The sequence below is a fragment of the Gekko japonicus genome, unplaced genomic scaffold, assembly GCF_001447785.1.
Source record: "Gekko japonicus isolate JY-2015 unplaced genomic scaffold, Gekko_japonicus_V1.1 scaffold1191, whole genome shotgun sequence".
NCBI lineage: Eukaryota > Metazoa > Chordata > Lepidosauria > Squamata > Gekkonidae > Gekko > Gekko japonicus.
Window position 1 is genome coordinate 391,798 of NW_015164708.1, and position 19,621 is coordinate 411,418.

Sequence of the window (19,621 nt, forward strand, 5' to 3'; positions counted from 1 at the left end):
ATTATGTGCAAAAGTATTTTATTAAGATTATAAACTTGCAGAAAAATATGTTTCCAAGCATGGGTTGGTTCCCCCCCCCCCCCCCAATATGCTCATATTGCTCCAATTACAATTTTCTGGGTTGCTAGGGCTATATTTGGTAAATAAATATCTACTTTTAATTGCAATCAGGGAAACTGAGTTCCATTTCTTAGGGTGTTGAATGTCAATCAATCACATACAGAAATGCACATTTTCCAGATGAAGCCACAGCCTTTCAGTAATATTCAAGCGATTTAATTATATATGGTAAACTGGAAAGTATACAGATATATATCACACAATGTTATAGATTTTAGCAATGCTGTATTATTTAAGGTTTTTGCAGATGTATAAAATAACTTTCATGGTCAATGACGGGGGGAAAGTTCTCTTTACAATTCAAGTTTTTGTAGGAATCGTATATTAAGAATGCTTCAGAAATTTTGTTGGAACTTTTTTTTTGGTACTCTACAGGAAATAGTGCTCAATTGAAAGCAAAGTCGATCTTATTAGGGAGTATAGGGCAGTTATCCAAGCTCTTTTGGTCTGAATCGAAGCCACTAGCAGGATTCAACAGCGACCTTCTAAAAGTATACTTGGGGCACTGGTTAACCTTACTTAAAGTTCTACAGTCAAGATGGAACTAAAAACACATGTCTCTCCACCTCTTCACCAAGATTTTTTAACAGTCCTTTCACAGTGAAACCCTGTTTACTAGACTATACCCACAACCTTCCTGAAAGTATTTTGACTATGACTCTTAAGCAGCTCTATCTGTGAAACCTCTGACTAACAGATGCACTATTTTAAGCATTACAATCTGCACAGTGGTTGCATCCAGACTATACAGCACACTGGATCATGAAATATAATGAAATGGACTACTATTTTGAATATAATTTCCCCCTCAAACAGAGAGAATTACATCAGTTTGACATTTTAAAACATTTCCAGGTAAAGCATTCAACTATGTTTGATGCTGTGTGCTGAAAAAAGGCATACCCCAATCCAAAGCACAACGGCCACAATGAGGAGATCCGTGCATAAAACAAGGATCCGAGTGTGAGAAAGAGCCCTCCTGCCAAAAAAAATGCCCAGCACTATCTGTTTGGGCATCACTCACCACCTGTTTAGGGGGAGACAGGAAGAGAGGGGTGTGTAGAACTTGCCCCTTTCCTGATGTCAAACAATCATCAGTGCAGTCAAAGCTACCACAGCTGTCCACGTAGTCAACAAGGTGTGTATAGTAAGAAGTACCACATAAGTAGTGTCACATGCTGGCTGTGAGGGCCCCCCCCCTTTTGAACATACAGACCTATCAAGAAGTGCACAGAGGCCCATTGTATTATATTGGAGCAACTGCGTGAACTACAATTCATACTAACTTTAACAGGGCTCATGCACGAATATTATTTTCTTTATTTACCTCATTCATATCCCTGCCTTTCTACCCGCTGAGGATCCAAAGCAGTTTACATTATTATATTCTGCTCCATTTTATCCTCACAACCACCCTGTGAGGTAGGTTAGTCTGAGATTGCGTGACTGGCCCAAGGTCACCCAGTAAGTTTCCATGGCAGAGAGGGGATTCAAACCTGGGTCTCCTAGATACTAGTCCAACAGTCTAACCACAGTCCTAAGCCGTCTATTATTGAAATTTTAATCAGTATGTACTGTGGAAATACCAGACACAAGTCTGCCAAATGTAAGGCTACCAAATATAAATAACTGAAATCAATATTGCTCTTGATAAACCAGCTGGTGTTTTTGAAAGAGGAAGCAGGAGCCTTGAGCTTAAGATAATAGTGTCCAATTAAGGTACCATCACCTCAATATATGAGCATGAACCCCCCTCAAACATACACCTCTGAGGAAGATAAAATGTATTACCTGCTTTTCTGAATGTAAACAGAAAAAAAATCATCTTTACACAGAGCATCTGCAGCACTAATTTGACCACTTTAACGGTTTAGTTTTAAGAACAATCAGTGCTGCTATTCAAATTGAATTAAAGTCTAGACCTGTGATTTCCATGGACCTTACGCTGCAACTTATTCAGAAAAAAAAATGTTTAGGATATAGTGGACACCACAGGGCCATTTCATTAAAGGACTAAGGCCCCGTTCACACGCGGAAGTAGCTGCAGGAGAGCCACGGGTGGTGGGCAGATTATTCGGGCGCGATCACACCGCCACATCTGGCAAGTGGAGCGCACCCGTGGCCGACCCGTGGCATCCCATGGCAAACGCTGAGTTATAAAAACTACCTGCTTCGATGTAGTATTTTCCAGTTACTATGCGGTGCGGGCGGGCATCTGATTGGAGACGCGCTGGTAGCCCGTCGCATCCAGCAGCCATCCGCCTCAGGCGCATGCGTACAAACACGGTCCTGCTGTGTTTTTGCTGTGTTGCCTCGCTGGTCTGATCGGCTGCTGACGGCCGGATGACAGAGCTGTGGGGGGATGTGAGATCGCGCTACCGCGCTTCTTTTTTCTCCGCAGCTAAAAGCCTCCATTCCCCTGCGGATTATCTGGCCCATGGGACCGGGGCCTAAGGAAAGTGTCTAACTGTTGGTGCTGTAACTTTACACGATGTGTCTCCTAAACATATCCTTCGGGCCTGTCCAGTTATTCAGTCTTTGAGGAAGGCAGTAACTACTCAAATCTATTTTGTATTCGAATATTTATTGATCCTTGAGGATGTTCATTTACTTTTAAACTATTCCACTGTTTAAACTACAGTGAATGAAAATGAACGTTCCATGCCCTTACTTGTTGCTAAAAGGCTTATGTTACAACACAGGAAATATAAATGCCCACCTCCAGTAACCCAGTGGATTGAAGGCCTTACAACTTTATTATCATTTGAACAAACAGCATATATACGCCAATTGTGCACGGACATATTTTTAGATATTTGGAAAGTTTTATAGCTGCTTACCTGTAGACAATATTGTTATGTTATATTTTTATTTATTTCTGCTGGGATAATTAAAAATAATAAACATTTTAAAACTGAATTAAAGACTATGAGCAATGCACATTTTAAAACTATTTAGCCCTAAAATGCTACCATTCTTTTTAAGAAATGATATATCCAAATCTGAAAATGGTATTTTACCATAGTACATTCAGGGGAAGGACCCACAACTGTTTTTGTTCATCAAAGAGTGTAAAAATTCTAGTGCAACATTAGTCGATAAATAATTTGACATCTGCCTATAAATACAGACACCAAAAATATACACATGTTCTCAGCACACAAGTTCTCACGTGCATGGGGCATACGTTCTGCTGGTCTTAGTGTAAATACCGACATGCCCATCGTTCCAGATATCTACCAGGGAAACTTGCAATTAGTTTCTTCGTTCATAGAGAAGCAGCCACTGAGGCTTGAAATTCAATGTCGCACTGAAAATCTGTCATCTGACTATTAGTGGCAGAATCCTCAGAAAGTGGTCAAATGGATGTTAGCACCTATGTATATAAACTATTTTTCATCTCCATGTAAGGGCTAACACCCATAAATTTGATACTGGCTCTCCCAAATTTAACACTAGCTTCTCAAAGCTAAAATATTTCAGAGATCTAATTATCAATGTTATAATTTAGCATTCAGAAGAATGGGAGGGTTAGAAAAAATGCCCTGAGCACCGTTCAACTAATCTATGCCCTATTTGTGTTTTCCTAAAAAAAAAATCCCGTAATATTTTTTAAAGGTTAATCTTACAACCACATTATCATTTCTCCCTCCAGTCTCATGGTGAAAGTACTCTCTCCAGCTTTGGTTTACTAAGCACAACGGGGGAAATGCATTTAATGGAATATTTTTATGCTTACAAACTGAATTACACTAAAATGAACAAATAGTTCATTTTAGATCCCCACTTGTTTAGAAACAAATTTTAAGATCCTGCCATTCTTTCTTAATTATTTCTTTATGTTTTCCATGCAGCGTGCCACAACTGGCATCTAAATAGTTGCTTTGCATCATGAAGTGAAACATCTTGAATGCTCAAACTGTATTTTTATGAGCGCCTAGGGACCCTGCATTTTAGTGGTCTATTAAATGCCAGCAATTTCATGCTGCCTTGCATAAGACAGCATTCACAGATCGCAGCCTAGCAACTCCATAGCTACGTTGCATGTACTCCATCAACCTAAGCAAAAGTGGCGAATACATCTTTCCAAAATCATACTTCTTTCGACAGAAGCACATTTTTTCAGTTTTTTTCTTACCTACTTAGAATCGACACATCTAGGAAGCTCAGGTCACCACATTCCTGAGAGCCTCATCTCTAAATTGAAACAATGCAACCGCAAATACATAACTCTTTATAGGGGTACACCCTGAAACATTATTAAAGCGCCACATTAAATCTGGAGTATTTCAGAATGCAGCCTGTTCTCAGCTTTCCCCACTGTTTGCATTCATGCACGTTAATTCTCCCCTTACCTGGCAATGTGATTCTTTTCAAAAAGAAGTCAAGTCCTACGGTTTGTTTGTACTGCTTCCCGAAAGCTTCTTGAGCAAAGCGTGTGGCTAAAGAGGTCTAAAAACAGAATCACATCAAATCCACTTGGTATCTTAAAAGCCACAACTGAACAGTAACATAATAAATAAAAACAAAGCACATTTTTTTAAAAAAACAGTGACGATAATGCTTCAGTGATTTGCACAGAAATGTAGAAAATAATCACAATTTAAACAGATAATAAAAGAATTTAAAACATAGCAGGTGAAAACAAAGACAAATAACAGTCATACAGCCCAACCTATGCATGATTACTGAGAAGCAAACTCCACTCCTTGCTAAATGAGCATATAAATTCATTCCTAGCTTATATTCATAAATATGTATTTCATCAACTTTTTCTGAGTGCCATAATTACAAATATATTACCATGGTAATGGTAGTCAAAACTGACAGCTTTTGCAGGACAGTCTTCTGGATGATTGGCAGTTTTGAATTTTTTAGAATAAATAACATTAAGTAAAGAAAACGCCTACTATATACAAATGTTACATGAAAACCCTAAACTGCTCCAGCATACAGAATGAGAAGATTCCCAGATCATGTATTGATTAGTCATTGCAGTAACATGAAAAACACTTCTGGAGAATTTGTGCTCACAGTATTTGTTAATTTATTAAAATGTTTACACCCCACCTTTCCTCCTAGATCATCAATACTAGTAGCCATGATCCAAAGAGCCAAACTAATAGTTTACATGCCCAGGGGTTTTTGCGGTATGGCGCAGAGATGTGCAGGTTAAAGGGGGGAAAGCTTAAAATATCTCACACAGCTAATGTGTCTAAGTAACATGTTGGATCCCAGGGGCCAATGATAATTGTTCCGATAGAGAACTGAGACAAACAGATTTACTTTTTACATGTGTGTGTGTGCTCATAAGGACTAACCTACTTGTCAAACGTGCAGGTCCTTAAACTTTTGCTCATTTAGAGGACACTCCTAGAAAGTAAGAAGCAGTTTTCCTAATATTATACTGGTTTTCAGTTCTAAGCACACTACTAAGAAACTTGCAGCATTTGAAAGAACACCTGATTAATGCAATGGAATGCATCTCCTAACATACACGCTTGGGACAAGAGCCTCAATTATAATCACATTATCAAAAGCTTAAAGGGTGTTTTCTGGAAGGATGACATTAATTTCAGATTGCAACAATATAGAAAACAAGTTGTACTGTGCTAGTGTATCAGTAATTCCAGTTACTCCATTCATTACAATAAAAAGGATTTTCAGACCAAATATTCTTCTAAAACTTTGATTTGAAAACTGCATATTAAGAAACATTTCAGCACTCTAATTTCAAATATGTTCACAGGAAGGATGTAAATACAGTAATACATTGATGAATATTCTAAAATAAAAACAAAAGCATGAAAAAAATCCATGGAGGAAACAGTCAATGTTTCTTATTCTGCAAACTGATCCCAACTTCAAATCCTTCTGATAAGAAATGGAACTTCAAGGGCAAAAATATGCACAATATAAATGTAAATTTAGAAAACACAGAACCATCCAGTAAGATTATCTACTTTATTCCTCCCTCTTTGATTTAAGGACATTGTAAATATTAATTTTATCCCTCTCCAACACTTGATATTCCCCAGAGGTTTTTAAAGGTGTTAATGAAAACACACACTGGGTTAACAACTGCCAGTGAGAGCAAGAAGTTATCAACAGCAAAGGAAAGTTCTCTTAAAGCAGCCTTCTTACATCCTCTCCTTAATGAGAAAGAATGTCAAGCGGGAGCTCAGTGACTATCTGGGACCCCTTATATTTTTGCTGTTAATGAATGTGCTACATTGGAGGTCCTGCTCTAACAGCCCTGGAAAAACACGACTTCTAGTTCAAGCCCAAATATTTATACTCCAAATACAACGGCATCAGCAGTTCACGTTCTTCTATTCAGCAACAGGCTTCCAGAAAACTAATTCTAACATTTGTCTTTATATATTTTTCTAATCTTAAGTTTCTAAGACTCTCAAATTTGTAGGACCAGACAGACATTTTGTCCTCAACACACTGGAGTACTGAAAACAATACCTTGAGACCAGTCCACACCTTCTTCCACTAACATATGCACACACAAAAATAGGCAGCGAAGAATTCAGAACAAAACTATGACATTCAATTTAATTTCAGACTGCTGCAACTCCTCTGAAATCAACACACTGCAGACTAAACCTGAAATGCTAGACAACTAACAAAGCAAGCCAAAAGTTTTCTTCGTCTCGGAGGCTAGGATAACCCACCACAAGGCCCTATCCCAGCACCAGTCCTACAGACTAAAGAACACTGCCTTATGGGTCAAAAAGAGCACCCAGAATTAATGCCTAGAATGCTATGGGATACCAGAAATGCCCCTGGAAATGCTCCTAGTCAGCGTACCCATCAGGAACAGCCAGTTATTGGGTTCTCACCAAAGCTGTCAAATGCGAGACCTGGGAACCTTATCAAGCCTTTGGGGTATCTAAATGTAGCTCACACCAACCCCAGTTTCCTTCATTGAATTGCAGATCCTAATGTTCAGGATGATAGGAAGGGGAGAGTAAGAGTGATATTTAACAGTTTTAAAAGGTACCAGCATTATTGCTACGGGTACTTGATCTCATTAGCAGTTGATCAATGAGGCAGCAATTCTCTAGCAATTTTTTTTTTTGGCAGATCATTTATTTACATTTCTCCTAACTGGACTTTCAGTCCACTGGCCTGTTTGGGAACAATGCCAAGCAGATCTACTCAGAAGTAAGTTCCATTTTATTCAACAGGACTTATGCCCAGCAAAGTGTACTTTGGATTTGCAGCCTTAGTGTTCCCTTCAGTTTCTTCACACTCCCACAACCCTTCCATTCTTGACTCCACAAACCAACCTGTATACACAACTGCCCCACTCCCCAGCCAATTCATTTATCCATGTCCTCAGAGCACCTTAACTCTACTTTCCCTGGCCTTGGGGCTGTTACAGTCATCATCTCTTTCTTATTACGACTGTGTTGCATTTTCACTCTCGTTTTGAACACTTTCAGAGTTAAAAAGGGGAAGACAGGGTTACACACAAAAAAACTTCCCATTTAACTTGTATCATCTGTTGGTACCTGCTTAAAGCAGCTTCTTTCAATATTTTGGTGCTTCAGCATCATTTAAAAAAAAGAGAGAGGGCTCCGTCCTGAAGCAATCCCAGCCAATCAGAGATCACACAGGTAACATGATGGCCAGGCAGCATTTCTTTCGGTCCACTACCACAGCCCAATACTTCAGGCCACATGTATAGGTGATCTACGGACCCTCATCAAGACATGAATGCAATCCTAAACAGAGTTACACCCTTCGAAGTCTATGGAAGTCAGTGGTCTTAGAAAGGTATAACTCTGCTTGAGATTGCCCTGACAGGGCCACTTGCTAGCAACGACCCAAATTAGGGCTCCCTGCCCCCCAGCTCTGCAGCACTCAGGGTCCACATCCCCACTGGCATTAGCTGTGGAAACCTTCTTCCTGACACTATTTAAAAACTTATTTTTGTCCTTACAATTGCTGTACTGTTTTATTTAATTTCATTTTCAGCAAATGTTTCAGCTACTCGAGCCATCCCTAAGAGTCCAAACGAAAACCAAAAACTGTTCAAAGTCTTGAATATTATTGACATGCATTCATATTTTATATAATACTGCTAACAGCCAATTCCATTCAGTTTATGAATGCTCACAGACCAATTGGTCATAAGCAAATAAAGAAAAGATTGACAATAATAATTACACTTGCTTAGAACAGAGGTTCCCAACACAGTGCCGGTAGGTGCCATGGCACCCGCTCCTACCTTTCCAACACCTTTGCCAAGTGATTTTGGAAAGTGGGTGGGAGCAGGTGGGGCTCTTGCCCAGCAAGGCTTCTGATTGGCCATGCAGATTTTTAAAAATGTTTCTTTGGCAGCTGCTTCCACTACAGCACAAGGTCAGCTGCAGCAGCCATTTTGTGGCTGGCTCCACCTTCTGCTACAGCCATTTTGTGGCTGCAACCACCACACTGTATCAGAATTACAAAGATGCTCACAGACTCAAAAAGGTTGGGGACCACTGACTTAGAATTTTAATTTAATGACAGTTAAGTAACCTGGGTTTTATAATTAGCACAGATCTATCACTTTCTTTCTCCATTTCAGTTCTACCCAAATATGCAGTGCTTTAAATGCTTCGCTGTTGTTTGACAATATTTGACCAATTTCCCCCCTACATTTTCCCACATAAAATGTTTATACGTGTTGCTGCCAATAAAGAGTTTTTCCTTCTGGCTATATATCCAAGAGTGGACTCAGACATTCAACAAGTGACAATTTGCATGTGAGAAGCAACCATCGTGGATCAAGCTCCAGAAAAAGGACTATCGCCTGATAGCACCTTGCACAAAATTATTTTTCCATATGGAAACAACCCACACATTCCACAATATGCCATCTGTGAAATATCAAGTGATTAACACACCTTTGTAAACTGGCTCGCAGAGATTCAACTCAAATACCCATGCTTTACTCTAAGTATAGTTTATACCCTAAGCTAAGGTTTGTGTTTCAAAACATACAGGCAACCTATGATTTAGTGATGTGCCTTCATTTTTCATCTATTCTGCGCCCAGTCTCTAGCTGTGATGGTCTCTGAAAGTAAAGCCACAGCCATAATGACAGCTGACAAATCACATTAAACCACAGTTGGCACAAACCATAGTTTGTATGCCCACTTCAAACAATGGCAGATTCTGGTTTGCCAACCAAACTATACACTGACATTTCAGACATTCTTCTAAACCACAGACAGACTTCCTTAACCATGACTTGGCCCAATGCCTGAACTGAATCAAAGTAACATATCTATGTGAATCAGCTCTTGAAAGATCTCCAGAGAGATGGCAAATGTCAGAGGACAATTAGCTCTCAGACAGCACAATTTAAATCCCTGCTCAGCCTCGAATTCACTGGGCTTCCATGAGCAAGTCGCTATCTCTCTGCCACCATTTCTACAAAGCAAGACTCATAATGACCTACCCCTCATAAGAAGCACTTTAAATAGCTGTAGAAATGTCTACTAATAAAAGCCTAGTTTCTAGCCCATGACTGGTTTGGAAGCACGTAATTCCAGCCACACAGTATACAATATTATAGTCAAATGTGATATTATTTTTAAGACAATCCTGTGATCTGCAAGAGCAATAAAATCTTCAGCATCACAGTCCCCTGAACTATGATTAACCTCCATATAACAGCAGCAGAGGAGATTTTACTACAAGTACTAGAAAATCCAAGAGAAGCGCCTCCCTTGCAATACTGCCAGAAACCAGGACTGAATTCCGTACAGAGTCTTCTGCCTGTGCCTATCTAGATGGCATCAAGCAGAGCACTCCTGTCCGTAGAAAGAGGAAATGGCTCCATGCTGGAGTTTTTGCTGTACGTGTGGAAGATCCTGGCATTATCAGTTAAAAGGATCTGAGGGACCAGGTCTGGAAAAGACCCTAGAGAGTTGGTACCAGAAAAGGTAAACAGTAATGCCCTAGGGGAAAATTGGTCTAACCCACTATCAGGCCAATCGTTACTTTTTGACAAGCATCTGCCCTTTCACTCTTTTTTTTTTTTTTTGGTAAACAAAATTTTTATTTTTTCCATAGGAATACAACATTTAAATTAAACCATTTCATTTTTCCATTGTTTACCCCATTCCCATCTCCTCCCCTCCCTTCCGTGGCTTCCCGCAATGCTTCCCCCCCATTTCACATTACTTTACATCAATTATATCATTTTTCTTATCATTACAATCTCAAGATAACTTCATTTGACTTAATATTGATCTAAACATATTAAGTTTTGTTTCACATCCCAGTTCTTTTCCAGATATATTTTAAAGTCACTCCATTCTTGAAAAAAAACGTCGTCTTCATCGTTGTTCAGTTTTTTTGTAATTTTATCCATTTCAGCCATGAACAGAACTTTTTGTATCCAGTCTTCTATCTCTGGTATTTTCTCTGTTTTCCAAAATTGTGCATATATCATTCTCGCTGTTGTTATTAAATACCAGAGTAAAGTCTTTTTAGTCGTATTGACTTCTTCCATTTTCAGTCCCAAAAGCAGAATTTCTGGTGCTTTTTTGAAAGAGCATTTCAATATTTTTTGTATTTCCCTGTGGACTTTTGTCCAAAAGTCTACAGCTTTCTCACAAGTCCACCACATATGGTAAAATGAGCCCTCATGGGTCTTACATTTCCAACATTTATTTGACATAGTCTGGTTCATATTTGCAATTTTCTTCGGAGTCATGTACCACCTATACATCATTTTATAACAATTCTCTTTGACATTGGTACAAGGCGATATCTTAATAGAATTTTTCCACAAATATTCCCAAGTTTCAATAGACACTTCCTTATTCATATTTATTGCCCATTTTATCATTTGCTCTTTCACAGTTTCATCTTCAGTAAACCATTTTAACAACACTTTATACATTTTAGAGATATTTTTCCCCCTCCACTCTCCCAAAGCTTTTCTCACCACATGAAGCTTAAAAAAGCTATCCATTTTTGTCTTATCATACCACAAATATGCATGCCAACCAAACCTACAATCATGGCCTTCTAGCCCCAATAGCTTATCATTCTCCAATTTCACCCATTGTTCCATCCAGGTTAGACAGACCGCTTCATAATAGAGTCTAAGATTTGGTAGCTGTAATCCTCCTCTTTCTTTGGCATCACAGAGTATTTTCATCTTAATTCTCGGTTTCTTGCCTGCCCAAACAAACTTTGATAGTTCTTGTTGCCATTTAAGTAGCATATCCGTCTTGTGAAGTATTGGTATTGTTTGGAACAGGAACATCAAACGTGGTAAGACATTCATTTTGATAACTGATATTCTTCCCATCAATGATAAGTTCATTTTATCCCATTTCTTAAAGTCTTGAGTTAACTTGGTCCATAATTTTTCATAGTTATTCTTGTATAAGTCTATATTTCTCGCCGTTAACTCAATGCCTAAATATTTCGGTTTTTTTACTACTTCACATTGTACCAGGTCTTGTAGTTCCACTTGTTTTTGTTTCGTCATGTTCTTACAAATAAGCTTCGTTTTATTTTTGTTCACATAGAATCCAGCCAATTCTCCAAAATCTTTTATCTTTTGGAATAGTAATGGTAACTCTTCAATCGGGTTTTCCACAATAAACATAACATCGTCTGCAAATGCTCGATACTTGTATTTAAATCCTTTATGTGTCAATCCCTTTATCTCTTGGTCTTGCTGTATTTTTTGTAACAATACTTCCAGTACCCATATGAATAATAGCGGTGACAAAGGACAACCCTGTCTTGTACCTTTTTGTACCTTGAAGTTATCTGTCACTTCCTTATTCACATTCAATTTTGCAGTTTGTTCAAAATAGATAGCTTCAATACAGTTTCTAAATTGTTGTCCCGTTTCTATTTTTTCCATCATTTGTAGCATAAAATTCCAGTTAAGATTGTCAAATGCCTTTTCTGCATCAACAAATAATAAAGCTACTTCTTTTTCTGGGTGCTTCTCATAATATTCAATTGCATCCATTACTATTCTTACATTATCACGAATCTGTCTTTTTGGTAAAAAACCAGCTTGGTCTTCCGAAATCACTGTTTGTAAATAGTTTTTCACCCTTTCTGCAATAATTTTTGCAAAGATTTTGTAGTCATTGTTTAGAAGAGAGATTGGCCTGTAGTTCTTCACATTTGTTAGATCTTGTCCTTCCTTTGGTATCAGTGAAATAATTGCCTCTTTCCATGAATCCGGCACCTTTTTGTTCTCTCTTATTTCGTTGGATAAAGCTTCCATGGCCGGAAGAATTTCCTCTTTCATTTTTTTATAAAACTTTGCTGTAAATCCGTCCGGCCCTGGCGCCTTTCCCAACTTCGATTCTTCAATCGCCTTCGTCACTTCTTCTTTTTGAATTCGACCATTTAATAAATCCTTAAATTCACTGCTTATTTTAGATAGTGGACTTTCTTCCAGATATGTTCTAATCTTCTCAAGATCAGTTCTAGTTGCTTGGAATAATTTGGCATAATACTTGAAGAAACTTCTCTTTATACCATTAGGGTCAACGAATTCCTTTCCATCTTCTATAATTTTGGTTATCATTCTTCTTTCTTTTCTAGTTTTAAGTTGCCAAGCTAAATATTTTCCCGGTCTATTTGCCCCTTCGAAAGATTTTTGCTGTAACTTCTTTAAATTCCAATAGAGTTCATGGTTCAAAGTTTCATTCAGTTGCTCTCTTAGCAACTGCAATTCTTTGATGATTTTCTTTTTCCCAGGTTTCTTTTTTAATTCTTTTTCTTTTTGGGCTATTTTTTCCAACACTTCTGCTTGTTTTTGAAATTTGCCCTTTCACTCTTAAAAACAAAATGCTGGACTAAAGATTTTAAATTCCTGGGAATATTTAAGCTGGAGGGAGGGGTGTTTCTCCCTAGCTCTTCATTCTCCATGATGCAAATGCCTGGAATCCACCACTCCCAGCAATTGAACTGATCCGTGTGCCTGTCAGCATCTAACCTCGCCAGAGCTGGCAGAAGAGTCCACCTTTTTCCTCTTCTTTATTTTTGCAACATCTGCCTGACAGAGGGTTTTCTGAAAAACTCAAAAGCTTGCTGAATATTTTAGATCATTTTTGTTTGGTCCCTAATAAAAAGGTATTGCGTGGATTTTTTCAAACCAATATTTTTGGGAGAAACTGAAATATATGCAATATTTTCTTATCAAGACTAAACATTCTCCATGATGCAAATGCCTGGAATCCACCACTCCCAGCAATTGAACTGATCCGTGTGCCTGTCAGCATCTAACCTCGCCAGAGCTGGCAGAAGAGTCCACCTTTTTCCTCTTCTTTATTTTTGCAACATCTGCCTGACAGAGGGTTTTCTGAAAAATCAAAAGCTTGCTGAATATTTTAGATCATTTTTGTTTGGTCCCTAATAAAAAGGTATTGCGTGGATTTTTTCAAACCAATATTTTTGGGAGAAACTGAAATATATGCAATATTTTCTTATCAAGACTAAACCTACACGGCTGTTTTTACAATGTAACATGTATCACTTGCAACAGAATATAAAATTGCATCCTTTGGCATACGTACAAAATTCAAAAGCATAAATGCCTTCATTTTCTACAAGCTATGCTGCAAATACACTTTTATCCTGAAGAGTGAGCACAGCAACCAGCTGCGCCCTATGCTTCCTTAGCATGTGCATCTAACTTTTTTCCATCTGAGAGGCAGGAAAAGAAAAATGGAAAACACAAGAGTTGTGCTGAACAAAAGAAGGTGTGCTTTCTGGACAGAAAACAGTCTTGTGCAGTTTTTGCAGTCTGAGAGCTGGGAAAAACTAAAAGTTAAAAACAGAAAGCTCATGTTTGTAACAAGCAAAAGGAAGTGTGTTATTGGACAGAAACAGCCCCATACAGTCACAGTAGGAGTAGCACCATATTTTGATAGTGCATTAAATTCCATAATAGTGAAAAGGCTGAACTACTCAATAATAAAAACAAAGTTTGAGTCCAATGGCACCTTTAAGACCACAGTGTGCACACGAAAGCTTATACCCAGAATTAACCTTTGTTGGTCTTAAAGGTGCCACCTGGCTCAAACTTTGTTCTATTGCTTCAGACCAACACGGCTACCCACCTGAATCTATATTCAATAATAGAGTATCATCATAAACATTATAGCATATTAATTGTGGACAGAAGCAATAACTAGATCATTAGCTGTTGTAGATTTTCCGGGTTGTATGGCTGTGGTCTTGGCATTGTAGGACCTGACGTTTCGCCATACAACCCGGAAAATCTACAACAGCTAATGAACTCTGCCCATGAAAGCCTTCGACAACATCCTTGAAAAACCAGCATTGCCTCCAGCAGGGCTGACCAATAAACTGCGTGTTGCCCAGACTATGGGTGTCTGTGTCATTGGCTTAAGAGGAGAGCCACAAAGCTTGACCACAGAAGAAACGGTCATGGGGACAGTAAATTCAGGATTATGCCTCCTGCTGTCTCAAGCAATCCAGAGAAAGTGAACAGCATGATGCAAGCAAAGAAGGCCCCCCCACCAGCTCCGCTCATGAAAATAGCAGAAATGCATCTGGGATTTTAGTGTTGGATATGTCTACAGTCTTGCCTTGCATAGAAAGTCTCATCCGACATACTCTGAGTGTAACCCCTTGTGAGAAAAAGCATTTCATTCATTCCAAATCAGAAAATGTTTCATAGGATTTTTTCCCACTGTTTCCCAAAGTTTCCAATTTTTCCCCACTGGAATTTTTTTTCCGGTCCTCAGAAAAATGGGGGAAATGTCTCCCCCCCCATTTCCCCAGGCCTGGTGCCTCAGACCCTTTTAACTGGTAATTCCAGGACCTTCCTGTCAGACTCACAGCAAAATATGAAATACACTCTTGCAGGAAGGTTTTATTTTATTGAAGCCATGAAGTACTTAGAACGGATGTTCTGTTCAGAATAACACAAAGGGCTTGAGACAGGTATAATAAAGCAAGTTCAAAATAACATGGGCCAATAGATATGGTTCCCGCGCCCGCCTTGAGGGCTCATCTCGCGCTCAAACCTTGAGAAAGCAACGGTTATAGCTGATTAAACAATTCTTCTATTCTCACACTACTGTTCATTATAGACTAAGCAAAAAGCCTCCGAATGCGAACCACCTGTAGCCTGGGCTGATAAGGTTCCTTCAAAGCAACGCTAGTGTACATGGAAAGGAATGTAGTTGATGATGAGCGCTTGAGGGTGAGGGGGGACATGCGCACAAGAGTCAATGCTAGTTAGGGAAAGGCCGCGAGAGGGGGGGTAGACACATCTCATATGCACTGAATAGACATATTGGCAGTTTGCTGACACTTCCATGAGTACAGCAGGAACTCCAACGTGGAGCCATTTCCTCTTTCCATGGACAGGAGTGCTCCATTTGATGCCATCTTAGACAGGCACAGGCAGAAGGCTCTATAGGAAAGGGAATGAGCAGATCGATTTCCCCTCTATTTCTGTTTTCCCTCAACTGTTCAACCATCCTCAGCAACAGGGTTACAAGCAGCGCTGGAGGAACATGTCTTCTCCTTTTAATAGAAACATGATATGTATAAGTGGGCAGCCGAAGCTCGCCCACTGCACGGAGGCAAATTGCTTCACCTGGTAAAGAACACCCTCATGTCACTGAGGATGAAGTCTCTCTCCCTACTGACAAGTTCATATTTGCCAGCACGCCTAAAAATCCCAGTCTTTTTCTCTGGATGGCCTGGTTTTGCTAAATTCATAACTGACTCACGTCTCTGCCATTTCTAAAGGAATGCCTGGGGGGGGGCAGCATGGGGGAAGAAGTGCTGCACTAGATAAACACTGGAGGGGAAATACAGTGATTAGCAGATTTGTCTGCCTACTACTACTATGGATAGAGGGGTCTCCTGCTCCCATTACACTTGGACTTGGGGGCACCAAGGAAAGTGAAGGGCAACTGAGTCAGGACAAACAAGAAGTCTTTCTTCACCCAGCCCAGTGATTCCATTGCGATACAGACTGTGAAGGAAGGCAGTGGTGGCCACAAGCAAAGGGGGATTAGACCAATTCACAGAGGATAAATCCATCAGTAGCTATTAGTCATGATGACTAAAGGTAACCTCCGCGTTCAGAGGCTGTAAACCTGTAACAGTGCCAGAAGGCAACATCAGGGGAAGGCCTTGGCCTCTGCCGTTCCTTGGCCCTCTACAGCAGGGGTCCCCAAAACAGTGTCTGTGGGCACCACGGCGCCCACTGGCACCTGTCCTGCCACACACCTAGTGTTTTCAGAAAGTGGGCAGGGCCCGGCGGAGCCTTTGCCCAGCAAGGCTTCTGATTGGTCACTGGAGATCAGATTGGCTGTGCAGATGTCTAAAGATATTGCTTCAGCTGCCACCAAAGCATGAGCACTGTAGGACAGGAGAGATGCTGAGACAGCCACTGTATGGCTGGCTCCACCTCCCGCAGCAGCCATGGAATGACTGCGCCTACCCCACAGTGCCAAAGGTGTCCACGGGCTCCAAAAGGCTGAGAATCCCTGCTCTAGGGCAACTGGTTGGCTGCTGTGTGAGACAAGATGCCGGATGAAGGCTGGTCCCGCAGGGCTCTTCCTGGGTTCTCATCATTTGTAGTATAATGAATGAGGTCTTGATACATGAAGCGCCATAAGATGGAACGGTTATATTATTTTGTTAAGTGCAGGGAAAAGGGAGAAAGTGCTACTGTTGTGTAAAACACTAGGCAACTTTGAACCTGCCTCTCTCTTTCTCTCCTACACACACAAACACACACACACACACACACACACAGAGTCAGCAGAGCCAAGGACAAAGAGTTTGTTGCGAGGATAAAAAAGAAATGGAGGAAAGATCCAGGAGCTCTTTGGAGGAAAGGCAGGAGGCAGATGTACTAGAGCAGGGGTGTCAAACTCATTTGTTATGAGGGCCAGATCTGACATAACTGAGACCTTGTTGGGCCGGGCCACGTGTGTCATAAAATGTAATGCCAGGTAGCGGAGATATAAATTTTATAAAGGGCACAAACACAAACGTGGGGGGGTTTACTTAAAATAAAAGCATGCTTGAAACATTAGCTCTGTAAGCTGCAAACCTACTTTTGGTTTATTGACATTCACTACAGAAATCTCATGCTCAGAGTTCTGAGTCTAGAACCTAGAGAAAAACATGAAATGGCTGAGCGATTAAGAGAGTCTGGCGAAGCAAGCTGTGATGCAGCAGCAGAACTGGAAGCAGGAGATGGCCAGTTCCACTGCGGGCCTGACAGAAGCCCTCCGGGGGCCTGATCCAACCCCCAGGCTGCATGTTTGACACCCCTGTACTAGAGTCACATTCAGTTCCAGGAAGCTGGGACAGTCCATTGCCCGGAAAGGCTTATGCCTGGTGACGTTTCACACCATGAAACAGCCACCACCATAGGGACTGGAGAATGGGAAAGTGGCGCACATTCCTGAGCTGCAGGCCTTGATGCCTTGGAGTCCAGCAAAGGTCCAGTCCTGTCCAGTAGGATCGTCAACCTTCAGGCGGTGGCTGGAAAGCCCCTGGCATCACAACTGATCTCCAGGTGACAGAGACCACCTGGAGAAAACGGCCACTTTGGAAGATGGACTGTATGGCCTTATACCCCACTGAAGTCCCTCCCTTCCCCAAACCCCACCTTCCTTGGGCTCCGCCACCCCCCCCCCCCCCAGGTATTTCCCAACTCAGAGTTGGCAGACCTGTTCTCCAGCCACTCCACCTCCGACCCTTTTCCACCACCTCCGAGTATAGGTGTACATTTAATATTAACAGTTACATTATTGTATCTAAGGTTACCAGCTCCAGCCTGGGAAATTCCTGGAGATTTGGGGAGGGGGTGGTACCTGTGGAGGGTGGAGTTTGGGGAGGGATTTCATCCAGAATCTATGGTATACCATAGAGTCCACCCTCCAAAACTGCTATTTTCTCCTGGGAAACTGATCTCTGTACTTTGGAGAGCAGAAGATGGGCAACCCCACTTTACTGCATGGCAGGCATGCCAAACCAAACCAAACGTTTATTATGGTTATAAGACCAGTCACAATAAATACAGATAAAAAGGACAAGTTAAAATAGATAAATACATAAAAGATACAGGATATATGTGTAAAAGACACACTCATATATGTGTAAAAAACACACTCATTTCATTAATTTATTTCCCAGCAACTGACGTTTTCGTCGTCAAGTGATACTGCTTTTTGAGTGCTATCACACAGAATTTTGCTACTGTATATGATACAGTTCTCGGACTATCACCTAATAGATATACCCGAAGGGTTTCAGGACTAAAATCTATAGAATACTGTAATGGTTTGAATCTGCAGATTAATGGATTAATTAATTGTAGCCTTTCTTCTTGACAGAATTTGCAGTACAAAAGTATATGTGTGATAGATTCAATCACTTTGTTTGAACAGGGACAGCAACGCTGCTGCAAGGGCAGGTGGGAGAATCTCCCATACAAAACTGCAGAGGGAAGTGCGTTAAACTGTGCTCTAGAGAAGGCCCACCTGCATCTTTTGTTTGTAATATCCAAAAGATATGAGGATATAGTGTAGCTCAATCCTTTTCTTAAGCTTTTATAGTTTAAAGGAAGTATTGCTACATCATTTTGGTACTCTATATCAAGTGATCTTTGGGCGATGAAGGCTTTTGCTTTGTTGAGTTCCATATCAAACAGGCCTGCTGAATCCAAGCCAATCAGCTTAATTTTATCAGTTATCTTTGAGCACCATGTAGGATAAGGGTTGGAAGCTAACAACAGGGGAATTAAGCCCTTTGGTTCAAAATAAATTCCAGAGTAGTCAGGTGGCTCTTTTGGTGGATAGTAATTGCAAAAGCAAGCAAGCCAATCAGGGACTTTTAAGTTCAGAAAAGAGACAACTAAGGGGTGAGTGACAGAGGTTTATAAAATTATGCCCGGGGTGGAGAGAGCGGGCCAAGAGAGATTTCTCTCCGTCTCCCAAAATAATGGATCTCAAGGGCACCCCATGAGGCTGACGGGCAGTAGGTTCAGGACGGACAAAAAGCGAACGCGGCTTTACACGGAGGGTGACTAAAAGGCGGGGTTCGCCCCCAGAGGGTGTCGTGACGGGCCTGACAGGAATAAAGAGCTTTAAAGGGGGATTAGCTAGATCCGTGGAGGATCAGTCCATCAATGGCTATTAGCCCGGGTGACTGAGGGGAACCGCCACATTCAGAGGCATTAATCCCCTCAATCCCGCAAGGTCAGCGGAAGGCCGCTGCGGGTGAGTCAGGAGGCCGGGCCGGGTGGACCCTCCGTGATCCGAACTAGCCACAGGGGCCCCTCCCGGTGTTTCCACTCTCCCGGCGTGGCGCCTGACGCTCTCCAGGGGGCCGGCAAGCGGCCCACCGCCCGGGGGGGGCGGGGGGGGAGGGGAACGGCCGCCTGGGAAGAGCCCAGAACACACGCGCCCCACTGCCCCGCCCCCAACAAACCCTCCTCAGGCGCCCA

The 19,621-nt window shown here is 41.1% G+C and overlaps 1 protein-coding gene across 1 annotated transcript in view; it reads right to left on the reverse strand.

Moving 5' to 3' along the window:
* Window positions 1-19,621, reverse strand: part of RAB28 (RAB28, member RAS oncogene family) — a 135,272-nt gene that overhangs the window by 115,326 nt on the left and 325 nt on the right. Inside the window, exon 2 of the mRNA XM_015409535.1 lies at window positions 4,476-4,572. Within this exon, the coding sequence (XP_015265021.1) occupies window positions 4,476-4,572 (97 nt within the window). The remainder of the gene's footprint in view (window positions 1-4,475; window positions 4,573-19,621) is intronic.